The 16,121-nt window shown below is 37.0% G+C and overlaps 1 protein-coding gene across 1 annotated transcript in view; it reads left to right on the forward strand.

Annotated features, from left to right (window-relative positions):
• The window catches only part of soat2 (sterol O-acyltransferase 2), a 28,948-nt gene extending 12,924 nt beyond the window's left edge, over window positions 1-16,024 (forward strand). The window contains exons 9-16 of the mRNA XM_042505850.2: window positions 810-894; window positions 2,007-2,052; window positions 2,346-2,475; window positions 2,895-2,992; window positions 3,912-4,010; window positions 4,248-4,383; window positions 4,838-4,983; window positions 13,033-16,024. Coding sequence (XP_042361784.1) covers window positions 810-894; window positions 2,007-2,052; window positions 2,346-2,475; window positions 2,895-2,992; window positions 3,912-4,010; window positions 4,248-4,383; window positions 4,838-4,983; window positions 13,033-13,089 — 797 coding nt within the window. The 3' untranslated portion in view covers window positions 13,090-16,024. The remainder of the gene's footprint in view (window positions 1-809; window positions 895-2,006; window positions 2,053-2,345; window positions 2,476-2,894; window positions 2,993-3,911; window positions 4,011-4,247; window positions 4,384-4,837; window positions 4,984-13,032) is intronic.
• Window positions 16,025-16,121: the final 97 nt, after the last annotated feature.

Here is a 16,121-nt window from a genome sequence, read left to right on the forward strand (position 1 = left end):
GTTCTAAATAGGACTAAAAGAAAATTTGTGTTTTCTTCCAAGTTCCAGTTTTAATTTCTCCATGCAATATATAATATATGCCTTGTGTTTAGAGTGCATGAAGAAATATGTACTCACCTGGAAGAAAACATGAATGCTCTCAGTCCTATTCAGAACGTAAGGTGGTGGTGCATATAAGCACTTTATCCTGATGAAAAAAAAGAATCACCTGCCAAAACTTTTTTTCCCACCTGTTTTCACAGATGAGATAAAAAGTAATGAAACTGGCAAAAATCTATTTTTTTCCTGATATGGAAAAGCTTTCTACCAACTGTTTCAAAACCTTTTCTCTACCTGTTCTTAAGTCATAAACAAGGGGGAAAAACAGTTTAGATCAGACTTTTTCTCACTTGCCTCTCCGGGCATCCTAAGTTTTACCATTTTTAATTGTCATCAGTAAAAACTTTGAACTTGACTGAAGTACAGTTAATAATTCAGTAAAATAGATTAAAGCCTTTGAAGCAGACAATTTGACATAAAGGCTTAATGATTTTGTGATAAAGTCACTGCTGTTTCATTTTAAACTCAGCCATTTTTTAGCAGGTCAAGACATTAAGGCACAGTAAACCTTGAGTGTTCACAAATGGAGCTGTTAAAAGCTGGTATTATGTCACACAAGAAAATGAAATGAGCCGAACCACAGACCTCAAGTATGCCATTTTTAACTAACTTGTGACTACCGAAAGATATTTTACTGCCAGATTTTAGGAGTCAAAACTGGACCTCCCCTTTTTGTTGGTCACACTGATTGGATTGTGTTTGCTTTTAAGGAGAAAGTCCCAGATTCCCATCATTTTCCAGCTACCTGTACTTCCTCTTCTGTCCAACACTCATCTACAGGCAATCATATCCTCGGTAAGACAGATTGTCTCTTTTATATGAGTTCCTTTTACTTTTCCTTTGCTGACGTGTGGCAGAGTGGACATCATATTTATTTTAACATTATGGTGTCTATGGCTCAGGAGGTGGAGCGGTTGCTTGCATTGGTGCTTCAGTGTGCGTGTGAGTGTTTATTGCTCCTGAATCAGAGGTGGCACTTTGCATAGTAGCTCTCCGTCACTGTATGAATCTGTGCAAATGGGTGAACCCTGACTTTGTAAAGCACTTTGAGTTGTTGCTAAGGCTAGAAATCTTTATACCACAGGCTAGGAAAATGCTCAAGTTTGAAGCAAAGTGGCAGCATTTTGCATTCTTTAGTAGGCCTATTTCAAGTAAGACATTTTGGCTTGTTGCAGTCTCAAAAGAACAGATACATTAAAAAAATGAATGAATAATGGCTAAATTTCTTTTAGCCTTTTTTTTTGCAAAAAAAAACATTAAAAAATGCTTGTGGAGCATCCCCTGGATCCCCCAAGAGAGATAAGTCCTGAATGTCCCAAAATTTCAGAAATGCCCCTGCTCATACCTGAGCTGTGCGAGGCTGTTGCAACTGGATTTGCCTCTTGATAAGATGAGATGACAGCTTCAAAAGTCTGAAAACAAGCATTTTTGTTATATATATATCACATAAAATGCTGTATTGAACTCTTGAGAAAGATAGTTGACTGTTTAGTCTCATTCCCAGGTAGTCAAATACCGAAGCTTTGGATTGGTGGTTTGTCCTACTTCCACCTGAAAGCTTCTACTGCACATTTAATGTTAGATTATTAACTGGCCTCTGGCCTCTGGCCTCCTGTAATCTGGCAAAACTGGCCCCAAGGCAAAGCAATTTTAGTTACTGGGGCACTTGAATAGAACAGAGCCATTGTTAATGAGATTAATGTCACCTGTGCTTTTCCTGCTGTGAAAATGTCTGCTGTGAAAGGGCCTGTTTGTGCCTAAAAAGCACACCATGCTGAGTGGATGATCAAAGCTAATTTCACATCATATAACATACTGTAAGAAGAGCAAAACGGGCCACACAATATATGTAAATGCACAATTCACAGTATACATTTGTAGTGACGTATCCTGTTTGTTCTCTGCAGGAATCCTCACATAAGATGGAAGTATGTTGGCACCACACTTGGTATGGTAAGATGAAATGTTACTGTTAAGTTCATCTTTACACTTAATGACCTTTCAGCTAGATTACATAATAAGATACTAAGGTTTATGTGTGGTCATTGACCTAGAGGTTTCTCATAGCACTTGTGCATTGTGTGATAAAGTGAAGCAATCATAAACTAAAAGTGCTTAACAGCTTTAGTCTCTGATATCATAGATCACTAACGCACTCTAGTTTTTCAGTGCTACTGATTCTCGAGCATGGTCTATATTTAATTTCCTTATTGTACATTTTTTTCATATTAACACACAATTTGCAGATCTTGGGATGCTTATTTTACGGCTACTTCATCCTGGTCCGCCTTTGTGTGCCAGTCTTCAGACCCGAGACCAACCAGCCTTTGAATAAACGAACGATGGTTCTGGCTGTGTTCCACTCAATATTACCAGGTATTTTGTGCTCTCTAACTACATGAAGCTTGTTCTGTAAGCTATGAGGAAGTCATGCGTAAAACAAACAGAGACCTATAAATTAAAGTTCATCTTCATCTGTAACATCACTTCTGCTTACAGCCTCTATTATCTCTTATCTGTATGAGTCAGTGCTGGTAAATGCATCACTTAATATGGAAATAGAGGAAACAATTCTCAAGTGTTTTTAAGTCAGATAAGATTAAAGGTGCTATTATGCAATCAGATACAGGTATCGAAGCCTGGCATGTTTATTACTCTCTTTAAGTGAATAGCCTTTTGAGTAAGTGCTGATATAAGAGCATCGGTGTCAAGTTACAATTCTTATGACGAAGCTGGGAGCAATGCCCAGAATAAAAGTGCTCCTCATAAACTCTCTCTCTTTCTGTCTGTCGCAGGTATAATGCTCCTTCTGTTGTGTTTCTTTGCCTTCCTGCACTGCTGGCTCAACCTCTTCGGGGAGCTGCTGCGTTTCGCTGACAGAATGTTTTACAAGGTGTGTGGCACGGCGCATTTTCTGTGGCATCATCTCTCCTGTGAACACATTATTTTCAGATATGCTTGCTTTTCCAGATGGGAACATTTTCATTAATGACAAGTAAAAATTACAGCAGGGAGGCCTGATGGCCCCAGAACAGTTTAACCATTATATTCTGTTGTTACAGTTTTACTCCTGAATAAGCTGTGACATAGTTTCGCGCTCTTGTGACTCACTACTTTGACTGACGTGTTCCTGCAAGTCCAAAGTTGTGATTAAACTCAAATTGGCAGATTTATGTACAATAACAGTGCAATATTAAACTTAGCTCTTCCTGGATGCAGTCCCGTGACTACTTAATGCTTAGACATGAGGGTTGTATCTTTATTTGAAAAACTGTATTTCCAAAGATTTTTAACAACTCCTTTTAAGCAACATAGTTTGAAATGCCCAACATGAGATAGTCTGGTTTACAGTCAAAGTCAGAAGTAGTCTTTTGAAACTCTCAATCTGCTCCAAGTGTCTTATCTGTATCATAGCATTTGATTGATCTAATAACCTGCACCTGACACGGCTTATCTGTTTAAAAGAAGGTCGGACTGTGACCTTCACTGAGCCTTCACACAGAGGAAGGCATCAGCTGAAATACTTTCTGTTTTTCTGCATTTCAAAGAAATAAATGCACAGCAGATGAGATCTTTAAAACACTTCCTCTAACTTTGAGTCCAGACTGTTTGGACTGTTTTTTAATTCAATATCAGGGAAGAAAACCATTCAGGTTTAGCTCTCACCAGTATAATTTAACCTTCCCCCCCAAATTAATTATGTGACTGCCGTTTGAGTGTTAGTCAGAGCCACAATTGAAGTGGTCCGCCTTTACTCTGTTTTTTTTTATGTTGATCTACACTCATTTTTCTACCCTGTGTTGACTTTCCAGGACTGGTGGAACTCGACGTCTTTCGCCAACTATTATCGAACCTGGAACGTAGTAGTTCATGACTGGCTGTTTTACTACGGATATAGAGACTTCCTCTGGGTGAGCACAATGCCAATACAGCAAACTACATTTACATACAATAGATAATATTAAGCAAAACCACAATGCATGTGTCCATGTGAGTTTTGCTTGTATTTCCAAAGCAGCATGTCACATGATTAAGTGTGTATAGTTGTTTAACACTTGCCCTGTAATTCTAGTGAAATAAATTCCCCACTGGCCCAGCTGACCCCTGAACTTTAAGCCAACCCCTCTCTCTATCTCTGATCCCTGCAGCTGTCGAAAAGGAAATTCCGAACAGCTGCCATGCTCTCGGTGTTTATTGTCTCTGCTGTAGTCCATGAGTACGCCTTGGGCATGGGCTTCGGCTTCTTCTATCCCGTCATGTTTTGTCTCTTTGCTGTCTTTGGAGGTGAGGGTTACACTCATTATTCAGGGAACAAACTTCACAGTGATATAAACTGAAATTATTGGTATTCAGTGCCTTGACCTGGCTGCTGGAAACGGATAAGAAATAAGATGGAGAAGAAAAAAACAGAAATATTTCATATCTACCTCATTACTCAAGTTCAAACACACTCTGAATTCAATAGCTTGTTAAAAATATGTAAATGTCCACTCCCACATTCTCGACTGTGCCTTCAGGCCTTGTTAAAATCTGCAATTAGTCACTCTAACACACATTTAGCAGCTACTTTCAGAGAACATCTCTCATTATATTTAAAGAGAGTACACTTGTGCATTGTGTCCTTTTCCTGTGGGACTCAACGATCTGACAAAATGTTTTACTTTTTACTTTTCATGTTCTGTCCCTGTCAACATTTAAGTCATCATCAACAGCTCTCCCTCATGTTGTCCTCTCTTAGTGGTGTTCAACTTTACCATGAATGACAAGCGCCAGAGCCCTGTGTTCAACGTCATCATGTGGACATGTCTCTTCATCGGTCAGGGTGTCCAGGTGTGTCTTTACTGCCAGGAGTGGTACGCTCAGATACACTGCCCTCCAACAAAGGTATTTACTCTACTCACATGTGAACTGGAAGGCTAAAAAGTGTGACTCTTTTTTTGTAGATTCGGCTGCAGCTGTCAGTCAAGCCATCAAAAAACTTGACAAGGCTGACATCACTATAATTTATAATGATAAAAACATGGTTTCATCACACTTTATTTTCCTTGGCTACATCTGTGACAACAAAAATCAATAACACCTGACACAAAGTACGATTTGTTACCCTTTTTCAGCAGAAGATATGAAGATGCGTATCTATTGTGAGATTTATTGTGATATGTACGATGAAGGCCTGAGCAATGATCCCTCTGTTTTATTTTCAGTGAGAAGCTGCATGACTGACAATACAATTAAAGCCTACGCTTTAAATTAACTGAGCTACAAACAGTCATGTGCTGCATGTATAAGGATTTAAGAATAAGCAGAAGTTTGTCTTTATGGATGCCATTTAAAGGGGTTGTTCAGATATTTAAAAATGGGGTTGTATGAGGTACTTATCTCTTGACAGTGTATTACATACAGCAAATGGCACCTTGCCCTGCTCCCAGTTTGGAGAAGCAGGCCTTTCTGCAGGTATCCCCCTTTAACTTGATCATTTCTTTGACCCAGACACACACACACATCCAGGGGGAGAGTTACTAAAGCCTAAACAAGACTAGGTTAAAACCTTGTATATGGACAGTGGTTCCCAACCTTTTTCCTTCAGGGACTGTCTTTACTATCACTGAGTAAACTGAAGACATATTTTTGGGCTAATTTATATCAAATTAAGAGAAAGGTTGAAAAAAAGGCAAAGTGCCTGTGGCCCCAGGGAAAAATAATGAGAACTCAGCGTGAGCAGCTGGATGAGACACGGAGCGATCCTGGTGCTTCTAAATAATTCAAAGTAATTCTAAATAGTTAAGTCTGACTAAACCTGAAACTAAAGCAAAGTAGTTTGTAGAAGTCTAAAGAAATCACTTTCCACCACTGAATATTTGGCTGTTGGCTCTTTCAGACACTTTGGTATTTCGAGGACAAGCTCCACTCTGTTTGTCTGTCTCTCTCTAGCGCTTTCGGGCGATCAGCTGTTTGATTCACAATAATGAACAGCCACTCGGTTGTCAAATAGTCGGCTATATTCTGCAGTCAAAATCAAAAAATGACTGAAAAATAGAAATGTGCAAAAAGGGCAAAAAACACCATAATTTGGAATGTTGAAAAAATGACCGAAAATGCAAGGCTATAGTATGGCAAAAATTTCAATATTTGACATGTCCTAAAAACACCTGAAATTTGCCTAGAATATCCTGCCGAGACATGCCATTGCATAGAAAGTTGCAAATAGGGGAATAAACACCATAATTTGGCATGACGAAAAATCACAGAAAATGCAAGGCTATAGTATGGCAAAAATGACAAAATATGATATGTCCCAAAAACAGCTGAAAACCACATTAAACCACATTAAATAGCCTGCCAAGACATGCCGTAGCATGGAAAGTTTCAAAAAAGATCAAAAACACAATAATTTTTGATATGATATATGCCATAACATAAAAATGAGCAAAAAGTGCCAAAAATACCATAATTTGGAACATAATAAAACATTACCAAAAATGCAAGGCTATAGTATAGCAAAAATGACACAATTTGACATGTCCCAAAACAGCTGAAAACCACATTTAACCACATTAAATAGCCTTCCATTAAATTAGAAAAAAGGCACAAAAAAGTCATACTTAACTGTCCTCCAAAATGGCATGAAAAATCCATATCATAGCGTTGTGTTCAAAATAGCATAAAAAAGTCCTATTGTAGTATACCATACAAAATAACATAAAATAGAATGCAAAAACAAATGTCACACTATAGTAGATTAAAATAGAAAGCTTTATTGTCATTGTACAGGATACAGTGAAATTTTGAGTTCTACCTCAGATGATTGGAGGTACAATAAATAATTCAACAGTACATCAGCAATTGACATTTAACACACATAACACACCCACAATACCTGATTTCCCCATACATATGAAATGGTAAAATACACCAAACAGAGAAAATATATTATACTGTCAGTGCCAAGTTGAATTGTAAGGTACATTGCGCCAAACCTTATTGCATTAATACATACATTTTGTCACTGGGAGGTATGTTGTGGTGTTGAGTTTTGTACTGTTCATGTTCCGAGTGTTTACAGTTCTTAAGGCCCAAAAAAGCTGTATGCGAGTCTGGTGGTGTGAACTTAATGGACATGTAGTGCCTGACAAAGGGCAACAGGTCAAACAATGATGTGCTGGGGAGGAGGGTTCTTTGATGATGTTTCTGGCTTTGTTAAGGCAGCAAGAATTGGAGATTTCTTCCAGGGAGGGCAGAGGTTTGTGTCCCTCTATCTGTGGTATCCGTGAATGCAGCGCAGCAGGCAGAGTTCTTTTTATCTCCTTCGCAGCTGAATGTCACTCATGGGGTGGATAAATTATCTGTTGATGCGTTCGCAGCTAATCAGATCGATAGATGAGAGGAGATATTTGCAGATTTTTGTAAGTGAATGACAGTTCTAGCAGAATTGATCTATTTAGTATCACTTACAATGCCGCTGATATTTTGCTGCTCCTCTCTGCCTCTGCTGTGCTATAAATAACCCAAAAGATCAAAAACACCATATTTTGAAATGTGGAAAATTCACCAAAAATGCAAGGCTATAGTATGGCAAAAATCACAAAATTTGACATGTCCCAAAAACAGCTGAATACCACATTAAACCACATTAAATAGCTTTCCAAGACATGCCATAGCATGGAAACTTGCAAAAAACATCAAAAATACAATAATTTTGGAAATGATAAAAATTCACCGAAAATGCAAGGCTATAGTATGGAAAAAATGTCAAAATATGACATGTCCCAAAAACAGCTGAAAACCACATTAGACCACATAAAATAGCTTTCCAAGACATGCCATTGCATGTAAATGTGCAAAAAAGATCAAAAACACAACAATTTTGCATATGATGAAAATGACTGAAAATGCAAGGCTATAGTATGGCAAAATTGTCAAAATGTGACATGTCCCAAAAACAGCTTAAAACCACATTAAATAGTCTTCCGAGACATGCCATAGCATACAAATGTGCAAAAAGGGCCAAAATTACCATCATTTTGCATATGATAAAAATGTCCAAAAATGCAAGGCTATAGTATGGCAAAAATGTCAAAATGTGACATGTCCCAAAAACAGCTGAAAACCACATTAAATAGTCTTCCAAGACATTTCATAGCATGGAAAGTTCAAAAAAGATCAAAAGCACAATAATTTTGGATATGATAAAAATTCACCGAAAATGCAAGGCTATAGTATGGAAAAAATCATAAAACTTGACATGTGCCAAAAACAGCTGAAAACAACATTAAACCACATTAAACAGTCTTCCAAGACATGCCATAGCATGTAAATGTGCCAAAATGGTCAAAAACACCATAATTTGGCATGTGGAAAAATTTACCAAAAATGCAAGGCTATAGTACTGCAAAAATGACAAAATATGACATGTCCAAAAGAAGATGAAATCTGCAGAAAATAGTGTGTAGAGACACACCATAGCTTAGAATGCTGCAAAAACTGCCAAAAACTCTGTAAGTAGCACGTCAAAAAAAAAAAAAAAACGCCAAAAATGCATTACTATAGTATGGCAAAGAATATCAAAATATTACATTTTCCAAAAACAGCTGAAGTCGCTTAGAATGCTGCAAAATCCGCTAAAAACACTGTTACATAGCAAGTCAAAAGACGGAAAATGCAGTAGTATAGTATGGTGAAAAATGTCAAAATATGTCATGTTCCAAAAACAGCTGAAAATCATATTACCGCACAACTGCATGAAATAGCACAAAATAGCATGCTGAGACACGCCATAGCATAGAATGTTGCAAATAAGGACGAAACCACCCTAATATGGCATGTCAAAAAAACAACTGGAAATGCCATACTATAGTATGGCAAAAAATGTCAAAATATGATATGTCCCAAAAACAACTGAAAACCACATAAAATACCATGCCAAGACATATCATAACAAAGAATGTTGCAAAAACGGCCAAAAACATCATAATATAGCAGGTAAAAATAACAACCTAAAAATGCCATACTTTAGAATGGCGAAAAATGTCAAAATATGACATGTCTCAAAAACAGCTGAAAACCACACAAAATAATGTGCCGAGACATGCCATAGCATGAAAAGTTGCAAAAACGGCCCAAAACACCATGATATAGCATGTCAAAAAAAATTAACAAAAATGCCATACTACTGATGGCTAAAAATGGCAAAATATGACATGTTCCAAAAACGGGTGAGAGCATGCATAAACGGCCCAAAACACCGTATGATTATTTGTTGCTGTGTACTCTGGATCGGCGGCACACGTTTGAGATGTGTACAGAGTTGGCATAACCATTAGCTCAGGATGCGCTGACATACAAAATAAACAGGAATTGTCAGTATGTTGTCGTGTAGTGTAGTAAGTGTACAATAACCAGGCGTCGTTTTTAAGGATGTCAGTGTGATTAAACGGATTTCTGAGGATGGAACGCTGGTTGTGTCAAAGCCATGAGGTGGTTGTCAGCGTATGCTGAGTGTCTAACAGGAACACAATTGGAACTGTAATCAGTGAGATGAGATCAGTAAAAGAAAGCACATTGAACCACACAGGCCACACTTTCCAGGGTGTCTGCATGGGTGCCATGGCTGTCGTCTGGGTTCCATCACTGATCCCTCATTGGTGCCACAGTTGTCTACTGCTGTCATTTAGGTGGTAGCTTGGCACCCTACTTGCCAGCGTTAGGGCGCAGTTTCACCCCTCACTCGTTGCGTTGTTTTGTTCATGCCACCTTCGATCTTTCCCTGGAATGTGTGTTGGTCACCTTAGGAGCAGCGATCTGCCTACACTCCTGATGAATCCTCAACGCGTTGTGGTGACTTTAATTTGCCCTGGGCATTAGCTAATGTGTTTGGCAGTTGGGTGGAGGGCCCTGTGTCATGAAATGTTTCTGGAACAAGTTTGCAATGGCTGGCGTGGACCCAAGTGGCTTTTATTACAACCTAGAACAGACCTTGGTACTGCCTCTGCTTCCAGTGGCGCCTCCTATGGTCTTTGATAAGTACCGAGTCTCCTGGCTTCAAGTTGTGGAGAACTGCTGTTGCTGCAGATGGTAAAATGCTTTTCACCTGTGAATGCAATGCTGACAGGGTAGTCATCCAAAATAGCGTTAAAAAGTCATACTATGGTATGTCTTCCAAAATGGCACAAAAAAAGTCATATTATAGTATGTCATCCAAAATGGCATAAAAAAGTCATATTATAGTATGTCATCCAAAATGGCATAAAAAAGTCACGTTACAGTATGTGGTTCAAAATACCACAAAAAAGTCAAACTATAGTATGTCATCCAAAATGGCACAAAAAAGGCATCATATAGTATGTCGTCCACAATTGCATACAAAAGTCAAACTACAGTATGTCGTTCAAAATGTCACAAGATAGTCATACAATGTTGTTCAAAATAGCACAAAAAAGTTATGCTATAGTATGTTGTGCAAAATGGCACAAAAAAGTCATACTCAAGTATGTCGTCTAAAATAGCGTAAAAAAGTCATTGCATAATATGTTGTCCAAAATTGTGTTATAAAGTCATACTAAAGTATGTCATCCAAAAAAAAAAACAATAAAAAAGTAATTTTATAGTATGTCGTTCAAAATACCATCATAAAGTCATACTAATGAATGTCGTCTCAAATTGCAAAAAAATCATACTATAGTATGTCGTCCAAAACAGAAAAAAAAGTTGTCAGGATGTAGCAAAAAAAAATTCATACTATAGTGTGGTGATCAAAATAGCACAAAGAAGTCATTCTATAGTATGTTGTCCAAAATAGAATTACAAAGTCATAGAAAACTGTGTCATCCAAAATCATATTAAAAAAAATCATAATATTGTTTGTTGTCCTAAATAGCATAAAAAAGTCATACTGGGTATGTTGTCCAAAATAGAATTAAGTCGTCATTCTATAGTATGTCTTTCAAAATATCATAAAAAAAATCACGCTATACTTTGCCAAAATAGCACATTAAAGTCATACTATAGTATGTTTTCCGAAATAGCATAAAAAAGTCAATTTATAGTAGGTCATCCAAAAATCTACAGAAAGTCATAGTATAGCCTGTTATCCAAAATAGCATAAAATATTGAAACTATAGCATGTCGTTCAAAATAGCATAAAAAAAGCCTTGCTGTAGTAGGTCGTCCAAAACTGCACAAAAAGGTTATTGCATATGATATCATCCAAAATAGCATGAAAACATCATACTACAGTACTTCATCCAAAATAGGAGAAAACAATTCATAGTATAGCATGTGGTCCAAAACAATAGAAAAACATCATAATATAACATGTCCAAAATAGCATAAAAAAGCCATGGTATAGCGTGTCGTCCAAAATGGCAGAAAAATTTCATACTACAGTACATCTTCAAAAATAGCAAAAAGTAAGTCTTCGTATAACATGTAGAAAATTCATACTCTAGTATATCCTTCAAAATAACCCAAAAAGTCTTATTATAGAATGTCGTCCAAATTGACCAAAAAATCTAAGTACAGTATGTTATCCTAAATAGCAAAAAAGACACAAAGCATTGTATGCTGTCCAAAATAACATGAAAAAGTTATAGTATATTATCCAAAAATGGCATGTTAACATCGTACTATAGTATGTCGTCAAAATTCCCATAAAAAACTGATACTATAGTATGTCATTCAAAATTGAAAAGCCTTATTTCTTTGAAAATACAACAAAAAAGTCAAACTTAAGTTTGTCATCCAAAATATCATAAAAAAATCATACTATAGCATGTTGTCCAAAACAGCATAAACAAAGTCATAATATAGTGTCATTCAAAAACAGCAAAGTCATGCAATACGAAAAAGTCATACTACTTAAATGGCATTCCATATGTTTGTAGTATACTGCACTGTAATTACATGATTAGACAGCATTGAGCCCAGTTTCTGAGGTACTTATATCAAAATAGGCCAATAGGTGATTAAAACTGAAATAGAAATAAATAGACTAAAAGACTAGATAAAGACATAAGTACAATCGTGCCTGGAACTTTAGTATTCTGGTTTTGGATGTCACACAGACGCCAGTAACCAAATAAATCTGACTAACTCCTTTCACTGTTTCATCACACTGGCTTTGTTGTTTCTTCTTATGTCCTCATTCATGGACATCTGTTACTACACAGACATGTCTACGTGTAGACACACATATAAAGTGCACTGACTTGTTCTTAAAGAGATGACACACCCAAGTTACGCACATAAACCCGTGTAGGAAAACCACGTGTGACATTTGTAAAAATGTGACATGCATTTAACCCTTCAAAAGCCCTGCTTCCACCCCCAAGTGCTGATGAAGTCACAGATGTGGAGGATTTGCACGACAGATGGACACAGATGTACTTAACATACTTACTCCACTACGAACCAGTGCATCTCTGTGTGACCCCGGCTAAGGCATCCTCTAAAGCCAGTGGCACCACTCTCTCTCACACACACACACACACACATCCTTTAACTTATATCTTTCTGAGGACCTTCACTGACACAGTGCATTCCCTCGCCCCTTAGCCTGTCCTCAACTATCACATCTAAATGCCTTACTCTAACCCTAATTGCACCCTGAACCCTAAAACCAAGAGTTAAACCTCAAACAGCTGAAGAAGTGAGGACCGGTCAAAATGTCCTCACTTTTCAAAAATGTCCTCACTCTGCTGCAAAAATACTTTTGTGTGGTCCTCACTATGATCATATACAAGAAAATACACACACACACACACACACACACACAATGGCTTAACACAGATAACTGCTGTCTAAAAATAGATGTGACATTTGTTAAATGAGATTATTAAGTGATGATAACTGGATGTTAAATCATACAGATAAAATGTATAAAAGGATTACAGATAATGTTCCCATATTTAGACCAATTCCTCCACTCTGTGTCAACAGAACAGCTTCTGGGAGTTGGTGACGCCTCGATCATGGTCCTGCAGCTACCAGAGATGATGCTGCCTTTCTGCTGGAGGGATAAATGATGGAAGGATGGAGGTCTGAAAAACAGGAAAGACTGGACACAGGAGAGAGCAAGGAACCTTTGAAACCAAGAGCAACATCACTTCTTTTGCACTGCTGTCAGACGCCTTTCACAGTATTCATACCTTTTAACCTTATGTAAATTGGTGCAGTATCTTAAAACAAAAGGCAATGAGCACTTTTGGTAAGAAATGCTCCATGAATTTAATAATAGATTTAGAACTTTATTTTTAAAAAGGCAAGGCAAAAATGTCTATGTTAAAAAAAAGAAAACTATGTTTACATCATAACTACATATCAAGTATTATTTAATTGAATTTTTTTATTGAATTTTTTTTGTTTGTTTTTTTCATTTGTATTTTTTTAAACTAATTTCCAGGTAATTTTCTTGTACTTTCTTGTTAATTTTTGGGTCATTTTAGTTGTTTATTTAATCATTTTTCAAGTTTTTGTCTGTTCTTAGTGTATAAAGATCTCTTTCAAGATGTGACTGTCACTTTTGTCTCTGTGTTAATACCTAATGGCAACAGGAAGCCTTACAAGACGGTTATGTTTTAATTTACATGAAATTTTCACGGCTTGGTCTACAAATAATGTACACCAAGATGACATGGAATTTATGTGCCTTCCAGTGCCATTAGGGTGCTCGAGCCCTAATAAGTAAGCGTTAGAGGTGCCAGTAGGCAGATTATATGTGTTTGCACAGAGTCAGGCTAGCCCTTTCCATCTATAACCAGGGTTTATGCTAAACTTTTGATGCATAATCATGAACAAAAAAACCTACAGGGGTAAAATATGTACTGTATATATTTTTCATGAGTTATGTATGTACAAGCTGTCTTAGTCTCTTAACCTCCCTGATTCTAATTTTTTGGAATTTTTAAATACAACCTTATATTATATATATATAGTTTTTATTCCTGCCTTACTTACAGTAAAGCATGAAAGCATTTCACAGAGGACAGCTAAAATAAGTGACAATTTTGAACAGGCTTTGCCACAGTGAGGGCACCTGGCCTGCAGTGTGTGTTGCATGTTTAATCCTGCCTCAGTTGACGCTCTGCTGGCAGGGATTGGCTGGGAGGGCATATACGTCAACCAACCAGCAACAGGCAGCGCAATGTCTTATCAATCTGCTACAAAGCCTCTGTTTGTCTGCCTGCCACATCCCTCTGAAGTCATACAGGAAGGAGAGGATTAACATTGGTACAGTGTTTGCATTAGTGATGTAATGCTCTGTAAACTGATATACTGTAATACCACGACAGCTCAGAGAGGCACAGCAGCACAGGTAGTCTCAGAGGGAGCATTGATAATAGAATTTAACATATATGCATCTATGTTTGACATAATTCATCAAATTTTATGTTTAAAAATTAATCATCTACGTTTTTTGCATTTCCCTTTTAGTGTGACATTTTGTTTGGCATCATATTTATTTCAAAATATCTTCTGACTCATACATGAAAGGGACTGTCACATGTTTTCTTTCTCTGAAGGATGTAGTTGTGCGTGCCAGCCTAAATGAGAAACACTACAGATCCAATTTGAAGTGACATCTTTGCTGGATGACTACAGAAATCAAAACACATCACGAAATGTACTTTATTAAAGTAAAATTTGGCCACTGAGAAGTCAAAAATGACATAAATCTACATTTCTTGTGGTTTCAGAAAACTGTTGCCTTTTTCAACATCCAGCAGGAATGGAAAAACTTTGTAACTAATTTGGAGTTGTGTTTCTCGCCATCTGATGAATTTAATTCTAATATTCACTCTCCTGTTGGCTCTAGTTTTCTCTCCATCAACTTCTAAAAGAAAAATCCAGCTTTGTAGAGACTAAGTGCTACTTTGTGGTTACCAGTTGTGGCTTCTTTGCTGAAAACAGCAGTCTGCTGCAGTCAGAATTAATTTTGATGACAGCAGTGAGAGTGAACCAAAACAGTGAAAAAATCAGGAGGGAAAACCAAAACAATGAGCTGAAAGATACTAAAACGCTCAGTAGCTCTGAAGGGAAACTGCAGTCAGGTGATAATTATCTGTGTTTGTCACTAAGCAACCCATTCGCCAAAATAAATGTTGGAATTGTACATTTCTGCAAACTACAAAAATGAAGCAGCAAATCATGTAGCACATATGTTTAAATTTGTTTCTCTTTATGTTTCAACAAGAGTGTGGTTAACATGTGGTTAGGCTGAGACACAAAAACCACTTGGTTATGATTAGAAAAAGATTACGTTTTGGCTTGAAATACCCAGTTTTTGTAGTACTATCCTGGCCTGAGATGCAGCCATTCACCAGAAAATAACCAGTTTTGGTGCAGTTTTGTTTGCCAAAATGTAGAATACCAGTATTTTCTTCTGGCAGCTGGGCTTTACTAACGTGAACCTTTGAACTTTTCAGTCATTTGATCTATTGTTCATATTAACATATTGATTAATGCAGCTTTATTTAACTTTACAAATGGAACAAAATCATCCAGCGACATATTAAAAAATGTTTTGTCAGTATACTAATGGTAGTGAAGGAGATATCTTCATTAGCTAATTGAGCCTGCAGCTTTGATGCACTCTGAACAACATGATAAATGGATCAATAATACAATAAATGAATTAGATTAAAGCTGTTGTGAGATATTGAGCATTTGATGCAGCCAGTTCAAACATCAGGCCTTCTCACTGCTGTACAGGTCTCTATAACTTTAGCTGCATTTGAGTAAAAGTGCTGTTTAAAACAGTAAATTTGTCCTCGTTTTTTTCTTTTTTGTGTGCAATTTTATTAAGAATTTCTCAACCCAGAAATATTCATTTAAACTTGAAAATTAAAAAAACATCCTATTATCAGGATTGCATGAGTGCATCTTATTCTGTAACGATATAAAATAAAGCTCTGCGTGTTTACCTCTAAAACTGCATCGCAAAGTGCTGAGTTTACTTCAGCTGAAATATAAACCTCTGCTTGGCTGGTTCTAACTTGGAAACTACAGCAACCACAAGATATGTTTTG

The sequence above is a fragment of the Plectropomus leopardus genome, chromosome 2 (genome assembly GCF_026936395.1).
Source record: "Plectropomus leopardus strain MGB_pleo_1.0 chromosome 2, ASM2693639v1, whole genome shotgun sequence".
Lineage (NCBI taxonomy): Eukaryota > Metazoa > Chordata > Actinopteri > Perciformes > Serranidae > Plectropomus > Plectropomus leopardus.